Below are 13266 nucleotides of genomic sequence, written 5' to 3'. Positions count from 1 at the left end.
AACATATTTCGCGATAAAATATACCCAGAGGCTTGTAGGTTATTATGACATGAGAGTTTCACATTGTGTCACATTGGTAAGGGCGCCGGTTTCTAACCTAGAGGATATTGGTTCAAGGCTCGTCGCTGCTGCCATTGTGCTGTTGGGCAAGAAACTTATCGACAATTGCTCTAACCCAGTGGTCCCTAATAAGTTGTCTAAATTGTCAGTCAAAAAAAATAATCACCCACAAAGTTAAGTGGTAACTCGTAAGCTGACACGATGTGTATGAAACAAGGACCCGTTTTATATTGACTGTCGTATCCCCCCATGCGAGGATAAAGAAAGAGAAATAACGTTGGTTATGTATAGTTGTAATGTTCACTAAAACAAACGCACGTAAAAATACAATCATCGTAAAATAAAACGCCACACGTAAAGGCACAGAAACAAGGTTATGAAACGTAAATGGCCAGGCTGCAATATACGCATACCGTGCACTGAGGGGTTGATTGGAAAACAGCAAACGTTTTTTAAAATCAGAAAAGACAAGTCCTTTGAAGCGGCCTACAGTTGATAAAGATATGTTTAGCAAAACAGGTTATTTTTTCTTTACGTGTTGAAACTTCGAACACGAAAGACACCTTCGTTGTGCTAATATAAGTCGCCGTCCATAATTATCGCGCTGTCAGACATCGGAGGCATAAGTGCGTGGTTTTAGTCCTTTCACGTCGCCTGGCGGCCAGTGTCGAAACGTTGGAAAAAAAACGCGAAAAACGGGAAAAAATTTTTTATGTACTGGATGATACGGTGCTGATTCTCGAACAGTGAGTGAAAAAAATTGTAAATCGGGAAATATTTACAACGTGGGGTGGAGAATATAATCGACTCCATTTTAGACTTTTAGGGTACCGTAATTGCATTGCATAGATAAGCTACGACTTCTAAGGGAATTAGGTGAAAGAGTTTGATGTATGCCTGGGGAAAATTGGTTGTTTGGGATAAGTTTATGAGGATTTTTGAGCTATTTAAACGGGTATACTTATGTAATGATTATGATATAGTAGTTGGGAAACGAACTGCACGATCGGATAAATTAATATAAGTCCGCTACTGAGAAAAAGGCAAATTCGCTGGAACCAGAGCACCAAACAATTTGCAAGATTGTTCAAAAGGAGAGAAGGGAAACGGGATAAAAAAGAAAAAAGCACACGAGAGACGCCGCAATTGATAAAACCCTAAAACCGAAGAAGGGTCTTGGCACAGGACAATGTGCTGCAAAACTTGGTATATGGAACATTTGGTTGGGAAAGATAATTTATCTTTGGATGCGGCCATTTTGAAGAGTGTCCTTGGGTTTTTTGTTAAAGAGCACGGCAGAGTTTTCTTCATCATCCTCTGAGTACATAGTGAGGTCCACCTCATCCAAGAGTTCTCTTCTCTCATCCGTATGATTCCTTCTCATAGTGGTATAGTGGACCGACTGATCCGAAGCACCATTCTTGGAAAACTTCGGTAAGTCATTTAGTGAGAAGTTAATGTCCTTGAAAGCGTGAAGAAAGAAAATACCGGTGACAATCGTTCCGAAACCTAAAAAAATTGCAAGTTTTGAATAAAAAAGCATTTTTAACACTTAAAATAAAAAACATTTAACCATTTGATTGCTACATGGATGGTCTGGCCAGGTCTCACTTTATTGGAGTATTTTTTTGCTTAGAAAATTTACGCGTAAAAAATTTAACATGCTCGATAAAAACATACCCTGACTGACATAAATAATAACGCACATAGTAGAAAACATGTAATACTGTTTTCAAACTACAATAATATAATCTGAGATATGTTAACATTACAATATATTTCCATCTAAATAACACAACCAACCTGCTAGCATCCCAATAACTGATCTAGCATCCATATCGTTCCATTCTTTGAACAGAATAGCTGAACAAGTCAATACTGTTGTGGTGAACAGGACATAATAGACTGGAGTTACCATTGATGTGTTGAAAACGTCTAATGCTTTGTTTAGGTAGTTAACCTGTAATCAAAAGTCTATGTTAGGTAAAATGCATTAGCCAATTTAACAGTAAAATGCGTCTATAATATATATTGTAATTTTTTACATGGTTGTTTTGCTACATATATATATTTAAATATATGTATACAGTAGGGGGGAGGATGGGACACATTTTTATTCTATTCACTTGTCCTATTTGGTAGTTAACAAAGAAATAATCAAAAATATCCCCAGGATTCCCGTATATCGTTGTTAATTGTTAAAAACATGATTAGCATATTCGGATATTATGTACTTAAAATGTCCTGTCTTCCCCCACCCTACTGTACATCCAAAAATTTATGTATTAAGAAATAAATCATTTCATAAGTAGCAGAAAGACTATGCTAACATTAACATTACATGAGGCCTAAAATTGGCATAAGACTAAAAGGTAAAAAAATCTGTGAACTCAAAAGTCTTTCCATACCTGAGTTGACACGGATAGAACTAAACCAATGATAAGAACGTATGTGAGAGGCTTGATCCATACATTGTCCCCTGCTGCGAACCCCTTGAATACCATACCAACACCCTTGACGCAGGATACTGAGAATGAGCCAAGCAGCGAGCATATGCTTATGTAGACCATCACGTTGGACGTGCCGTGCCTCGGAGCCACGTAAAATATCAGGTAGAGGGAGACAAGGAGCACGGCAACAGCATATGTGACGAAAACTGGAAATTATGGTTCGGTTAATGACGCAGAAAATGGGTCATTTTAAGAATTAAACGGATAAACAAATCTAACTTGCGTCATCTTCGCGTTTTCGGAAAATGACAGTGTTCTGTTTTATACACTTTGTGCCAGGACAAAGAAGTTATATTGAAATTTAAAAGCTATACCTATATAGACAGAGAACATGTTAACATTTAGTATGTTAACAGACATAGCCAGGCAGTAAAACATTCATATTTCCCAGTTGCAATAAAAATAATTTTAGAATAAAGTCAATTGCATTTCAGTTTGCATCACAGTTTTAAAAACCTTGAATCAATTAGTTAAAAAAATTATAATAAAAGAGCAAACATTAATAAAAAAAACAAACATTTTCTAAGAACAAGCATAAACATACTAGAAACATTATAAATAAAAATTGTTTAAAAAAACAAACTTGGATCTCGAAGTTTTTCTCCCATCTCCTGAAGATCAGCGACCTCTTCCTTCTGAGGAGCGTGGATCACGATCACCGTTGATCCCAGGATGGAGAGAATGCATCCCAACTTCCCATGGAGGTTCAACCTCTCATCCAGGAAGTAAGAAGACAGGACAGCGCTGGAATAAATATAATGTTCAATTAATTGCATGTTAAGGGACATACCAACAAAAAATCAAATCTGCAGTGTGTATTGATAAAAATTCTCTCTCTTGATAAAAAAATGTGAACTAAAGGTATCACAATTTAAAAAAATGAAACAGTTTTTTTGAATTGTGTATGTTAATTTTAGCTATTGAATAAATAACTCAACTGTATATTATAAACATTTTAACACAGGTGTTCTCTGTAATACACCTTATGTTGCTTAGGAGTTACCACGTACGTAACTTTGTGAGTAATTATTTTATTTTGTGAATTGTTTCATTTTTCCTGCATGGCTGACAACTATAAAAAAAACAAAGCAGAAAATTATTAAAACAGGTTTAAATCGAGTACATGTGCAGATGTGCTGTGCTGATGTGTTTATACTTTTGGCATTTTGTATTTACAATTTCGGCAAAACTGGGGAAATAAATGATTGTTGCCACAAGCGATTAAACTTTCAATTACGTAACTGATTTTAGCAACATCAGATCGGATCAATAGCTATGAAATAATGATAAGGAATCCCATTTGTGCAAGAAAATGCACAAGTGACTGATTGAGATTAAATTTAGGGCAAACAGCGCTTTAATTATTTACAAGCCAAACCACATAAGGGTTAGGGTAAGGAAATTAAATACTTCATAGCATCATTAAATGCAAGAAGGTAGAAAAATCCACATGTGACTATTTAAGATAAATGCCTTGCTGTACAAAGTTTATTTTTTATACAATTTTTTTCATTGATCAAAAAGGAAACAATACAAACAGTATATTGTATTGTTGTATTGTTATTTCAGGTTTATTTAAATGGGGGAATGTGAGAAAAAACATTTGTTTGTACAGTCACATAGACATATAATATGGCAGAATATAACACATAACATAATTGAACACATTGCTGCATTAAATACACAACAACACAATTATATAATATATATGTATATATATATGTATGTAGCACTCTAGCAGGTTCATACATAAGAGGTCGCAATGTTTCTACACTATTTTGTTTTCTGCACAGACAATAAATTGTGTTTTGTGCATATTATAACTGCTGTTGATTTTCCCAAAAAAAGCACAATTTACAACAGAAATATACAAAGCGTATTCTGTTCATGAACAAATGAAAGACTTGTTTCTACATCATAACACATTTTTTTATTCATCTCTTCATAAACAACAGTAACAATTATACTATTTGAAAAACAGAGAGAATAGAATTTTGGTTACCTGACTAGAACACTGAGAGCACCCAGGGGGGTAACTAATGAAGCAGGTGCAAATGCATAAGCAAGGAAGTTGGCTCCCTCACCCAATCCCACTGTAATTATAAAATAATATTTAGATAAAGACATAGGGCCTTTTTGCACTATACATATTCATAGAAAACAAGTGTTAAATTGAACATTTAGCGATTGAAGCTTATGCTATCTATGTTTTATTGTCTGTACCCGCTGTAGGATAACTTAAAGATTTTATTGTCTTGGCAAATATTTGGGCAGAAGAATTGACTTGAATGGAATGTTGGGAGATCATGGAAAGTAAACAGAGCATACGATTATACCAAAGAATTTTTCCAAGGTGAACACTAATACATGGGCTTATTCAGGAATTTACAAATGAAGAATCGAACTGCTTTTTAAAACTTTTTTTGCGTCACTCATAAACCGGGTGTGCAGTGCAATGAAGCATGACTATTTCAGGCCCTATTTTTTACAAGAAAATGGCCAAGAACCCCCATAAATAAGCCCCTTACTAATTACTCTAACTCTGTTACTTAGGTACTGAGTAGGCTATAATAATATATATAGGCATTCCCTTTGTTTTGGTATATATAGAGTAGGGTGGGAGAAGATGGGACACTTTTTAAATCTATTTCCTAGTCTCATTTAGTAGTAAACAAAGAAGATTCAAAGAATTACAAAACTATATCCTTCCGACTTTCAAAGACCGTTGTTAAATGTTTAAAACACGATAATATATTTGGATATTATGTGCTAAAGATGTCCCTATGTCCCATCTTCCCCCACCCCACTATATATACACAATAATAAACAAATGGTAGCTGTATAATAATATATATATAGTCTTACTTGTCAGTAAGCCAGCCCACCACATCCACTCTTTAAGGTAGGCATGTCCACCATCACCTAGGATGTAATACAAGAAGTTAAAATCATGCCAACTGTATGAAATTCCATAAATTTAACCCTGATCTGGTGCTCATATGGCTGCAGGGTTTTTGTGTATTATGTTTGAAGAAGGATGCAAATTATGTGAAATGTATATGTTTCTCTTATATTGTACAATTTGCTGGACTTGATTTTTGTTTATCATGTATTTTGTAGCACCAGATCATTATAAAGGTAGTTTTATGATAAAAATGCATTCTGAGAGAACATTTTCTCATTTAGCATATCTGCTAATTAATTTAGCAATTGGGCACAATTAAGTAATTGGAAGTGTACGGTTTGAGACCTACATGCTAACCAGGAGGTCGGGAACCTATGACTCCTAGATGTGGCTCAGTTTTTGGTGTTTATCACTGTGTCTGTGACTTGCAGATAAATCTAGGTTGGCATTTCTTAGCTTAAATGCTAAAAATAAAACTCTTTCTGTAATTTTCCATAGCGTAACAATCCATTTGTAATGATCAAAAAAACAGTTGATCTGTAATATTGGTGCTAAGAAATGCCAGGTGTTATTTCTGTCTCTATAACTTGTTCACCAAGAATTTTCTGACAATTGAATTGTTTGTGCTTATTAAGTTAGGTGTAAGATTCCTCTGATGAGAAAACAAATAAAATATGTATCATTTAAATATTGGTAAAATTGTTCCAATTTCAAGCAAAGGAATGTAATATTGAATGTAACACGCGTGTGTCCGTCTTAGCCCTTCTGACTGCGTATATGTTTGCGGAAAGGAGGCTGTCATGACAGCAAAACAGTCTCCTACTTACACTTACACCCCTGCTTTCATGGCCCTCTTAGTCAAAAAGCTACCTCTGCATTAGTATAACTTCATTCTAAAATACAACGCGAATAAACTGTACAACAAGCCTAATATTTACCTGCGCGAGTGGTGCCTTTGTCAGCCAATCGCAAGAGCCCCTTCTTTTTTAAAATAAAACTTCCCCCAATAAATATGCTTGAACTAATTGCAAGACCGAGTCCAATGTAGAAGCCACCATATGTTTCTGTATCCATGGCAGCACTAAGGAAACAGGTTGTTATACAATGCCATCCTTGAACCAAGTAGCTTGATAAATTAAGTGGCATATTTAATATTTATCATAAACTAGTTAACTAGTACACCATAATTAAAGTTTATAACATTGTAATATAGCCTATAGTGATTTTGTATTTAAGAGAATAGCAATTTTACAATAATGAAAATATGTTAACTTATTAAGAGAATATGATCTCATTGCTAAAATTGACTAATATAATACAATACTGTGGGAGAAGATTGTGTTTTTAACAAATAACAATGGTACATGGGACTCTGGGAGTCGTAAAAATACAATTTAATAATTCTTTAATGTTCTTTGTTTACTAACAAACGGGACAAGAAAATAAAAAAAGTGCCCGATCTACCCCACCCTACTATATATACACCTGTTTAGGTTGTTTTTTCAATTGATAAGTACTCTAATATAGCTACATGTAGGACTGTTTGGTTACAAGTTACAACCTGTGCATAGAAGAATGACATAATGTCAGGCAGTGAGCAAACACATGATTTCCTTTGATGACAACGATGGAGCAGGAAATATAATATGGGACATTATACAAGGCTTATACCTTATGGATAAGCAATCTTACCTGACTGAAGCATTCGCTTCTGTGTTACTTGTCACCATTTCAATAGTGGACGTGGTAAGGTCCAATGTGCTTGTGCTGTTTAATATCCTTGTATCTGGTGGTTAAAATAAAAAAGGGAAAATATTAGTCATTTTGCTTCTTGTAAAATACAGGTAATCCGTAAGGATTTTGAATTTAGATACTTAAACCAAAGGTGTTTATTAGTTTATATATATATACATATATACAATTTGAACGATAGTATGGTTGGCTGTTGCTGTATTATTGATATTATAAATGTCATATGACAATGAATGACTGATTTTAATCCTCAAATTGACTGTGACTTTATATGAAGCTGCTTTAAATTAAACTCAGTTAATAATTATTATCAGAATTGAAACTAATGAAAATGATGTACACTGAAAACATGCAAAAGTATTGAATTATAAATGTATATTATATATGTAATATACAGAGAGCGTTAACATAAAATATGACATGCAAATTAAACAAAAGTGACAATACACGAGTCATACAACTTATGGTAAAACGAACTATTTGCCTGTTAGTAATTCACCACCATCTTTTCCCCATAAGCTAGTGTGAAGAATTATTGTAGCTAGCATAATGCATAACCAACAGACAACAAAACTAAAACAAAAAGCATGCACTAAACAACATAAGCGATTCCACGAACCTCTTACATGAATTAGGATCATTTCACAGCAAATTATAAACCTGTAATAATAATACAGCAAAACACTAATTACGCTATAATTTAAAATAGCTACACACACATGATTTCATAATACATATATATTAGACTACAAATCAAAATTCTGAAGTAAAAAATATCAATGAAAAAAACACCCACAAACAAATAATCAAACAGCGATTCTGAAATTACACATGTTGGCTTATTAATAATAAATTTAAAAACTACATCTCTTTACTAATACAATTTTTATTGTAATGCCTATTTAAATACCTTATCTTTTCTAACTGTTAAACATGTGACTTTGGCTTGAGTCTGCTCTGTATACTTAGTAACTACGCTACCCACCCAATTTCCCTTTTGAAAATGTTTCTGAATCACTGAAGTGAAACGCACACTAAGAGTGAGTGATATACCTTGTGTGATGTCACAATGTGAGGCGTCTGGGATTACCTCATAAGGGTAAAGAGAAAGGCATTGGGAATACTGAGTGACTGCTACTTAAGAGTTCCCTATACAATGACATCATACCTTACAAATCCAAACATTTAACATTAAAGTAAACACAAAAAATATTGCGAGAGAAAGGCTTGGATATTCCTATATTATATAATAGGCTATACATGATGGAAAGATCATTTAAATAGTCAAAGCTAAACTAACTCCATAAAACATTAATATGATGTCATATTAGTGTTAATTTTATGGGTATGGTAAGTACCCAATGCTTTTTATGCACCTAACACAGAACCAAATTAATACCAAAATTACCAGTTATTAAAAATATGTGTAACGTGTATCGGTATATTTAATACAAAACTATCTTTTCTTTAATTTAGGCAAAGATTATTCAACATAGTAACTAAACCGAAGCTGTAACATTGTTTTATTTTCCACGAACTACAACCTCTTAAAACCATTCAAAGTCAGGAAGCTAACTTTACTAAAATGTCTTGTGTCTAGCACTATAGCACGTTATAACCACCACCCCACACCTACACAATTACTGTTAGCAAAACAAAACCAAAGTAGAATTAATTAATAAACTAAAAGGACTACAAGGCTATTTTTTTCGTTCTAATTTTTAAAGGAGTTATTATTATTATCAAAATTGTATGTGGTTAACAGTCAAAAAGTAAATAGATTTTGTCAAATGCATTTGGGTGAAAATTATTAAATTAACCCCAATTTTAAAACTTGTTAACCCCGTTGAAAGCTGGGGTGAGGAAAAAAAACAATGCAAACTAAATGGCGGCCCCTAAAATTTGCCATAAATTTTACGACAAAAACCCTAGTACAACAATTTTTTTATCAATTTATTTAGATTGCGGAAACTAACAGTTATCAAGTTACAACCTTTTTATCGGCATTTAGTTTTAGTTACACTGAATTAAATGAGTACTGCTTCATACTGAACTCCTATTTACCGAAAAACTAGGCTAATTGGCCAATAATTAAAACAACACATTATTAAACACACTATGTGTTACAATAATTATAACAACACATTATCAAACACACTATGTATAACATAAAATAATTTAATAATAAATTTAAAAAAAAAACAGTTTTTAACAGTTTGCAGTTGTAGATTGTAGTTATAAGCACACATATACGTAAAGTACATATAAATAAAAAGTTACCGGAACTCATTTTGTGTCTCTTGGTAAGGTGCTTCTGGTTTTGTCAGCTATTTCAAATTGATTGTACACAATTACGCTACGGATTTCTTAGTTTTAAATTTAACCGTTTCGCTAATAATAATTTAACCCACGATTTTACTGAATTGAGAAGGAAACGATATTAAAACGTCACGAAAAGAGTATAAACTTTTCAAACATAATTGCTTATTCCACCTCCACGCACTGACGCACATAGCGCGTGACATCTTCTACCCGTTGGCGTCATTTATACGTTGTCGGTAATGAATGCGCCGTGTAACCTATTTAGTATGTTATAGCCGTCTGTACAATTGTGCATAAACCACTTGTGTCATTGAAAGTAATATGAATACACCATTCGTTTTGTTTACTTGCAATTATAAAAGTAGAAACGCTTTTTATGTAATGGAATCACTCGTTTTTGGTACAATTTATTGACCCCTAAAAAGTAATTTGCAGCGTCACCTAACGGTTGGTAGTTATAAACAGATTTTAATACTAGGTGCCGCGCTTTAACTGTCTAGTAACATTTTATGTATCCAAGCTTGGTGGATGACTGCAGTTATAAAATAGGTGTTTTATTACATAGAATTTGTAGAACATACGTGGTTGGTCTTTTAAAGTGACTATTATTTTGGTCAAGGCTCAACCGAAAAGTAACCAATTAAAGAAGGTAAATTAAAAAATTAAATGGAACTTTATTTGCAACAACAATAACACGACGATCTCGAATTATCTGGCTTCTTCGTCGTTGTTTCTTACAGCAAAACTGCACCAGTCGCTTCCCTTCAACTTCCTATAAATAGTTTTTACGAAATTGGTAAGGATATTTGAATATAGCAACGGATTTAAAGCGCTGTTTATAGGCAGCAGAAACCCGGCTGTTACGATGTACGCGTCGTTCCGGATGTTCGCTCCAGCTTGGCTAATGTATGCTAAAATACATATAGGAATCCAACAACAAAAATGTGCCAAAACCAGTACAAAAATTCGCTGCTGCAGGAACTTCTTTCCCTTGCCGCCATCTTTTCTCACTACGTGCATTCTTTTTGTCCTCTGCTTGTAAAGGATTACATAGCAGGCTACTATGTATATAAACAAACAAGTGTTAAGAGTTATTAGGAACGTTGTATATTCCCATGCGGGGTGTCCAACCTTTTCATACAGTCGAGGAAGACAAACGCTGGTTTCTCCAAAGTAACCGAACTCGCCTTTTATCTTTAAATAGTCGAACGAACTGGTGACGAGTTCTTTTGTTTCCGCCCAAGTTAAACCACCGCATGTACCATTTGATTTCAACGTAATAATATCACATGCAAGTTGTTCAAAATTTGATTTGCTTATCGACTGTGCGGCGTAGAAGTGGTTTGGAAACCATATGGCGGTGACAAAATACCCAGAACTTGTATTAAAAGTAGGCGTGATTCCGAGAGTAATAGCAAAACACCATGCGGCGATAGTAGCTACCCACGACCACGCAGGCTTCACAGAACGTGCCTTGAACGGTTTCAGAATCGTAATCAGTCGAAACGTTGTCGTTATCGTCATCATAAAAGCAGTAGCTTCGCAAGAAATAAGAACCAGAGCTCCAAGAAAGTCGCATGTATCACTGGTTCGCCAATCTGTGTCGAAATAGCAGTACAACTTGGAAAACTCGGCCGCTTTTATAGCTATAGCTATTAAATAGATCCCCATTAAGAAACCAGCGATCGAAAGATTAATAACAAACCATAAGGAACAGCTTGTCAGTGGTTTAGTCGACGCTTTAAATTTCTTCACAGAACCAATGAACATTACAATGTTACCAAAAATGGCGAAAATGCCCATTATCCAAAACATGGCGAGTAAGAAAGGATTATCAATCATTTCAAATGCGTTAGAAAACAAGCTGGTTCTATTGCTATTCGGTGGACATTCGTCGCTTCCATCTGAACACTCTTTGATTCCATTCTCCACTCGCGGTATACCGACCGATAAAGGTACCCCTTTGTTGAGGCAATAGAAACGTGTGCTGTTGCATCTTTTCATCGCTTCGTCCTCGCCATTACTGCAATCTATCCATCCATTACATACGCGCTTTTTACTAATGTTCTCAAGGCTGTCATTTGTGCAGTAAAAGCGATTGGTGCAATTTGTCTCGTCAAAGCCAAATGGACAACCTTTAATGTTGGACGGTTTGCTGTCGCAGTACCTGTTGTCCACCAAAAAGAACAGTTTCTTGTGGCAAGCTATATCAACGCTACAAAAGTGTGTTTGGTTCGCACAAGTACGGTCGCATTCATCTTCACGGTTTAAGCATTCCGGTATTCCGTCGCATGCCTTGACTTTTACACCTTTAGGACATTTGAAGTCTGTTTCATTGCTTGGCAAGTAGGCTGCGCAGTACTTTGAATTTCTATCGCCCTCGCAGGCAAAAGAAGTGTTGCAAATAACAGCCTTATCCATGTCCACGCATTCACCGTAGCACAGAAGTTTATTAACTCCGCATCTTTCTCTGGAGTCTCCCAACACGTCATTGCAAATTGTTTTGTTCTCACACAGGCACTCGTCCGTCAAATCATAGCAGTCTATCTCACCGTCGCAGACCTGAGAGGCCGAATTTATATACATTCCGTCGAAACACTGAAAGCACCGGCCACCTTCCAGTGCGCATAGGTTTTGATTGTATTCGCAAAATGGAAGTGAGGTGTATAAGTTCCTCTGTGGCAACACACAAGACGCTATATTCGGCTGAATTCCTCTCCGTGGTTTGCATTCAAAGCCTGGTAAATGATACACCTCGTCGCTTCCGTCTTCGCAGTGCTTCTTACCATCGCACCAATGTTGAGCAAAGAACATCTTACCATCATCGCAAAACAACGGGTGGTACCTTGAGTCCCCGCACCACGTTTCAGTACTGCGACAGTTCTCATCCTTTTTGCAAGCAAACTGAACTTCGGTACAAGCTAGATTCGGACGCTTTGCTATAGTTGCATTAAGATCAAGCAGATACGACAAACTTGCATTATCCGTACATGAGTTTACCGTAACACCCACGGGAGAATAAAACTCTAACGAAGGGCATCCTTCATCGGACATGTCTTCGCAATCAGTTTTCGAGTTTAGAACAGCCTGGTCAGGGATGCATGATGTCTTAATGCTGCCGTTGAACGAGCAATTTCTTGGATCTAACAAACATCCACATTTTTTCATATTGGCAGCGCATCCTCCGTTGGTGGATTTATTATTTGACACCAGTTCCTCTGCTCCTGAACCTATAAATGGGCAAAGATTAATGATATAGTAAGATGGGGGGCGATGAGACACCTTCAGGACATATTAACCAATTATCCTAATCGCTTCTTAAACAATTTACACCGGTCTATGGGAGTTGTGAGAATACGGTTTTATAATTCTTTGAATGTTCTATTTTTACTACCAAATGGGACAAAAAATAGAATGAAAAGATGTCCCATCTTCCCCACTTAACACATCTTTTAAAACACAATATAAAACATTAGAAACATGTATACTCACCTTTTTTGTTAAAAATTATAAATAATGTCACTGCGATTATCAAACGAAAGGCTAGCTCCATTTTAAGAAAATGGCAAATAAATTTGTCTAATACACAATTTGATGTAAAACCTAAAAGATCATTCACACACACACGCAGTTAACAGTGTAGCGTTGGCGACTGGAGGGCACGGCCCAGTTTTCTTATGCATAAACAAGGGATAACCGCGGACAGAGTAAGGCTTA

General features: G+C 35.4%; 2 protein-coding genes across 6 annotated transcripts; both read right to left on the bottom strand.

Annotated features, from left to right (window-relative positions):
* Positions 1–337: 337 nt before the first annotated feature.
* LOC149729882 (magnesium transporter NIPA2-like) lies at positions 338–9738 on the bottom strand. Of its 5 annotated transcripts, none has more exons than XM_089886562.1 (10): positions 9508–9738; positions 7847–7887; positions 7168–7261; positions 6414–6556; positions 5436–5492; positions 4573–4663; positions 3154–3314; positions 2469–2716; positions 1864–2020; positions 338–1569 (listed from the first exon to the last, which is right to left on the bottom strand). In XM_089886562.1, the coding sequence occupies exons 2-10, from the start codon at positions 7866–7868 to the stop codon at positions 1298–1300; spliced, it is 1245 nt and encodes a 414-aa protein (XP_089742688.1). In that variant the 5' UTR covers positions 7869–7887; positions 9508–9738; the 3' UTR covers positions 338–1297. The 5 variants fall into 5 exon arrangements, with proteins under 5 accessions (XP_089742688.1, XP_089742691.1, XP_089742689.1 ...); XM_089886565.1 differs by having other exon boundaries at positions 7854–7887; positions 9508–9736; XM_089886563.1 differs by lacking the exon at positions 9508–9738 and adding an exon at positions 8138–8612.
* Positions 9739–10106: 368 nt separating this feature from the next.
* Positions 10107–13243, bottom strand: LOC149729881 (uncharacterized). The gene has a single exon (XM_089886537.1). The coding sequence runs from the start codon at positions 12715–12717 to the stop codon at positions 10258–10260; it is 2460 nt and encodes an 819-aa protein (XP_089742663.1). The 5' UTR covers positions 12718–13243; the 3' UTR covers positions 10107–10257.
* Positions 13244–13266: the final 23 nt, after the last annotated feature.

This window comes from Ciona robusta, chromosome 10 (assembly GCF_009617815.1).
Source record: "Ciona robusta chromosome 10, ASM961781v2".
Taxonomy (NCBI): domain Eukaryota; kingdom Metazoa; phylum Chordata; class Ascidiacea; order Phlebobranchia; family Cionidae; genus Ciona; species Ciona robusta.
Note: the sequence above shows the minus strand (reverse complement) of the source record. Positions and strands in the feature narration are given on the sequence as shown.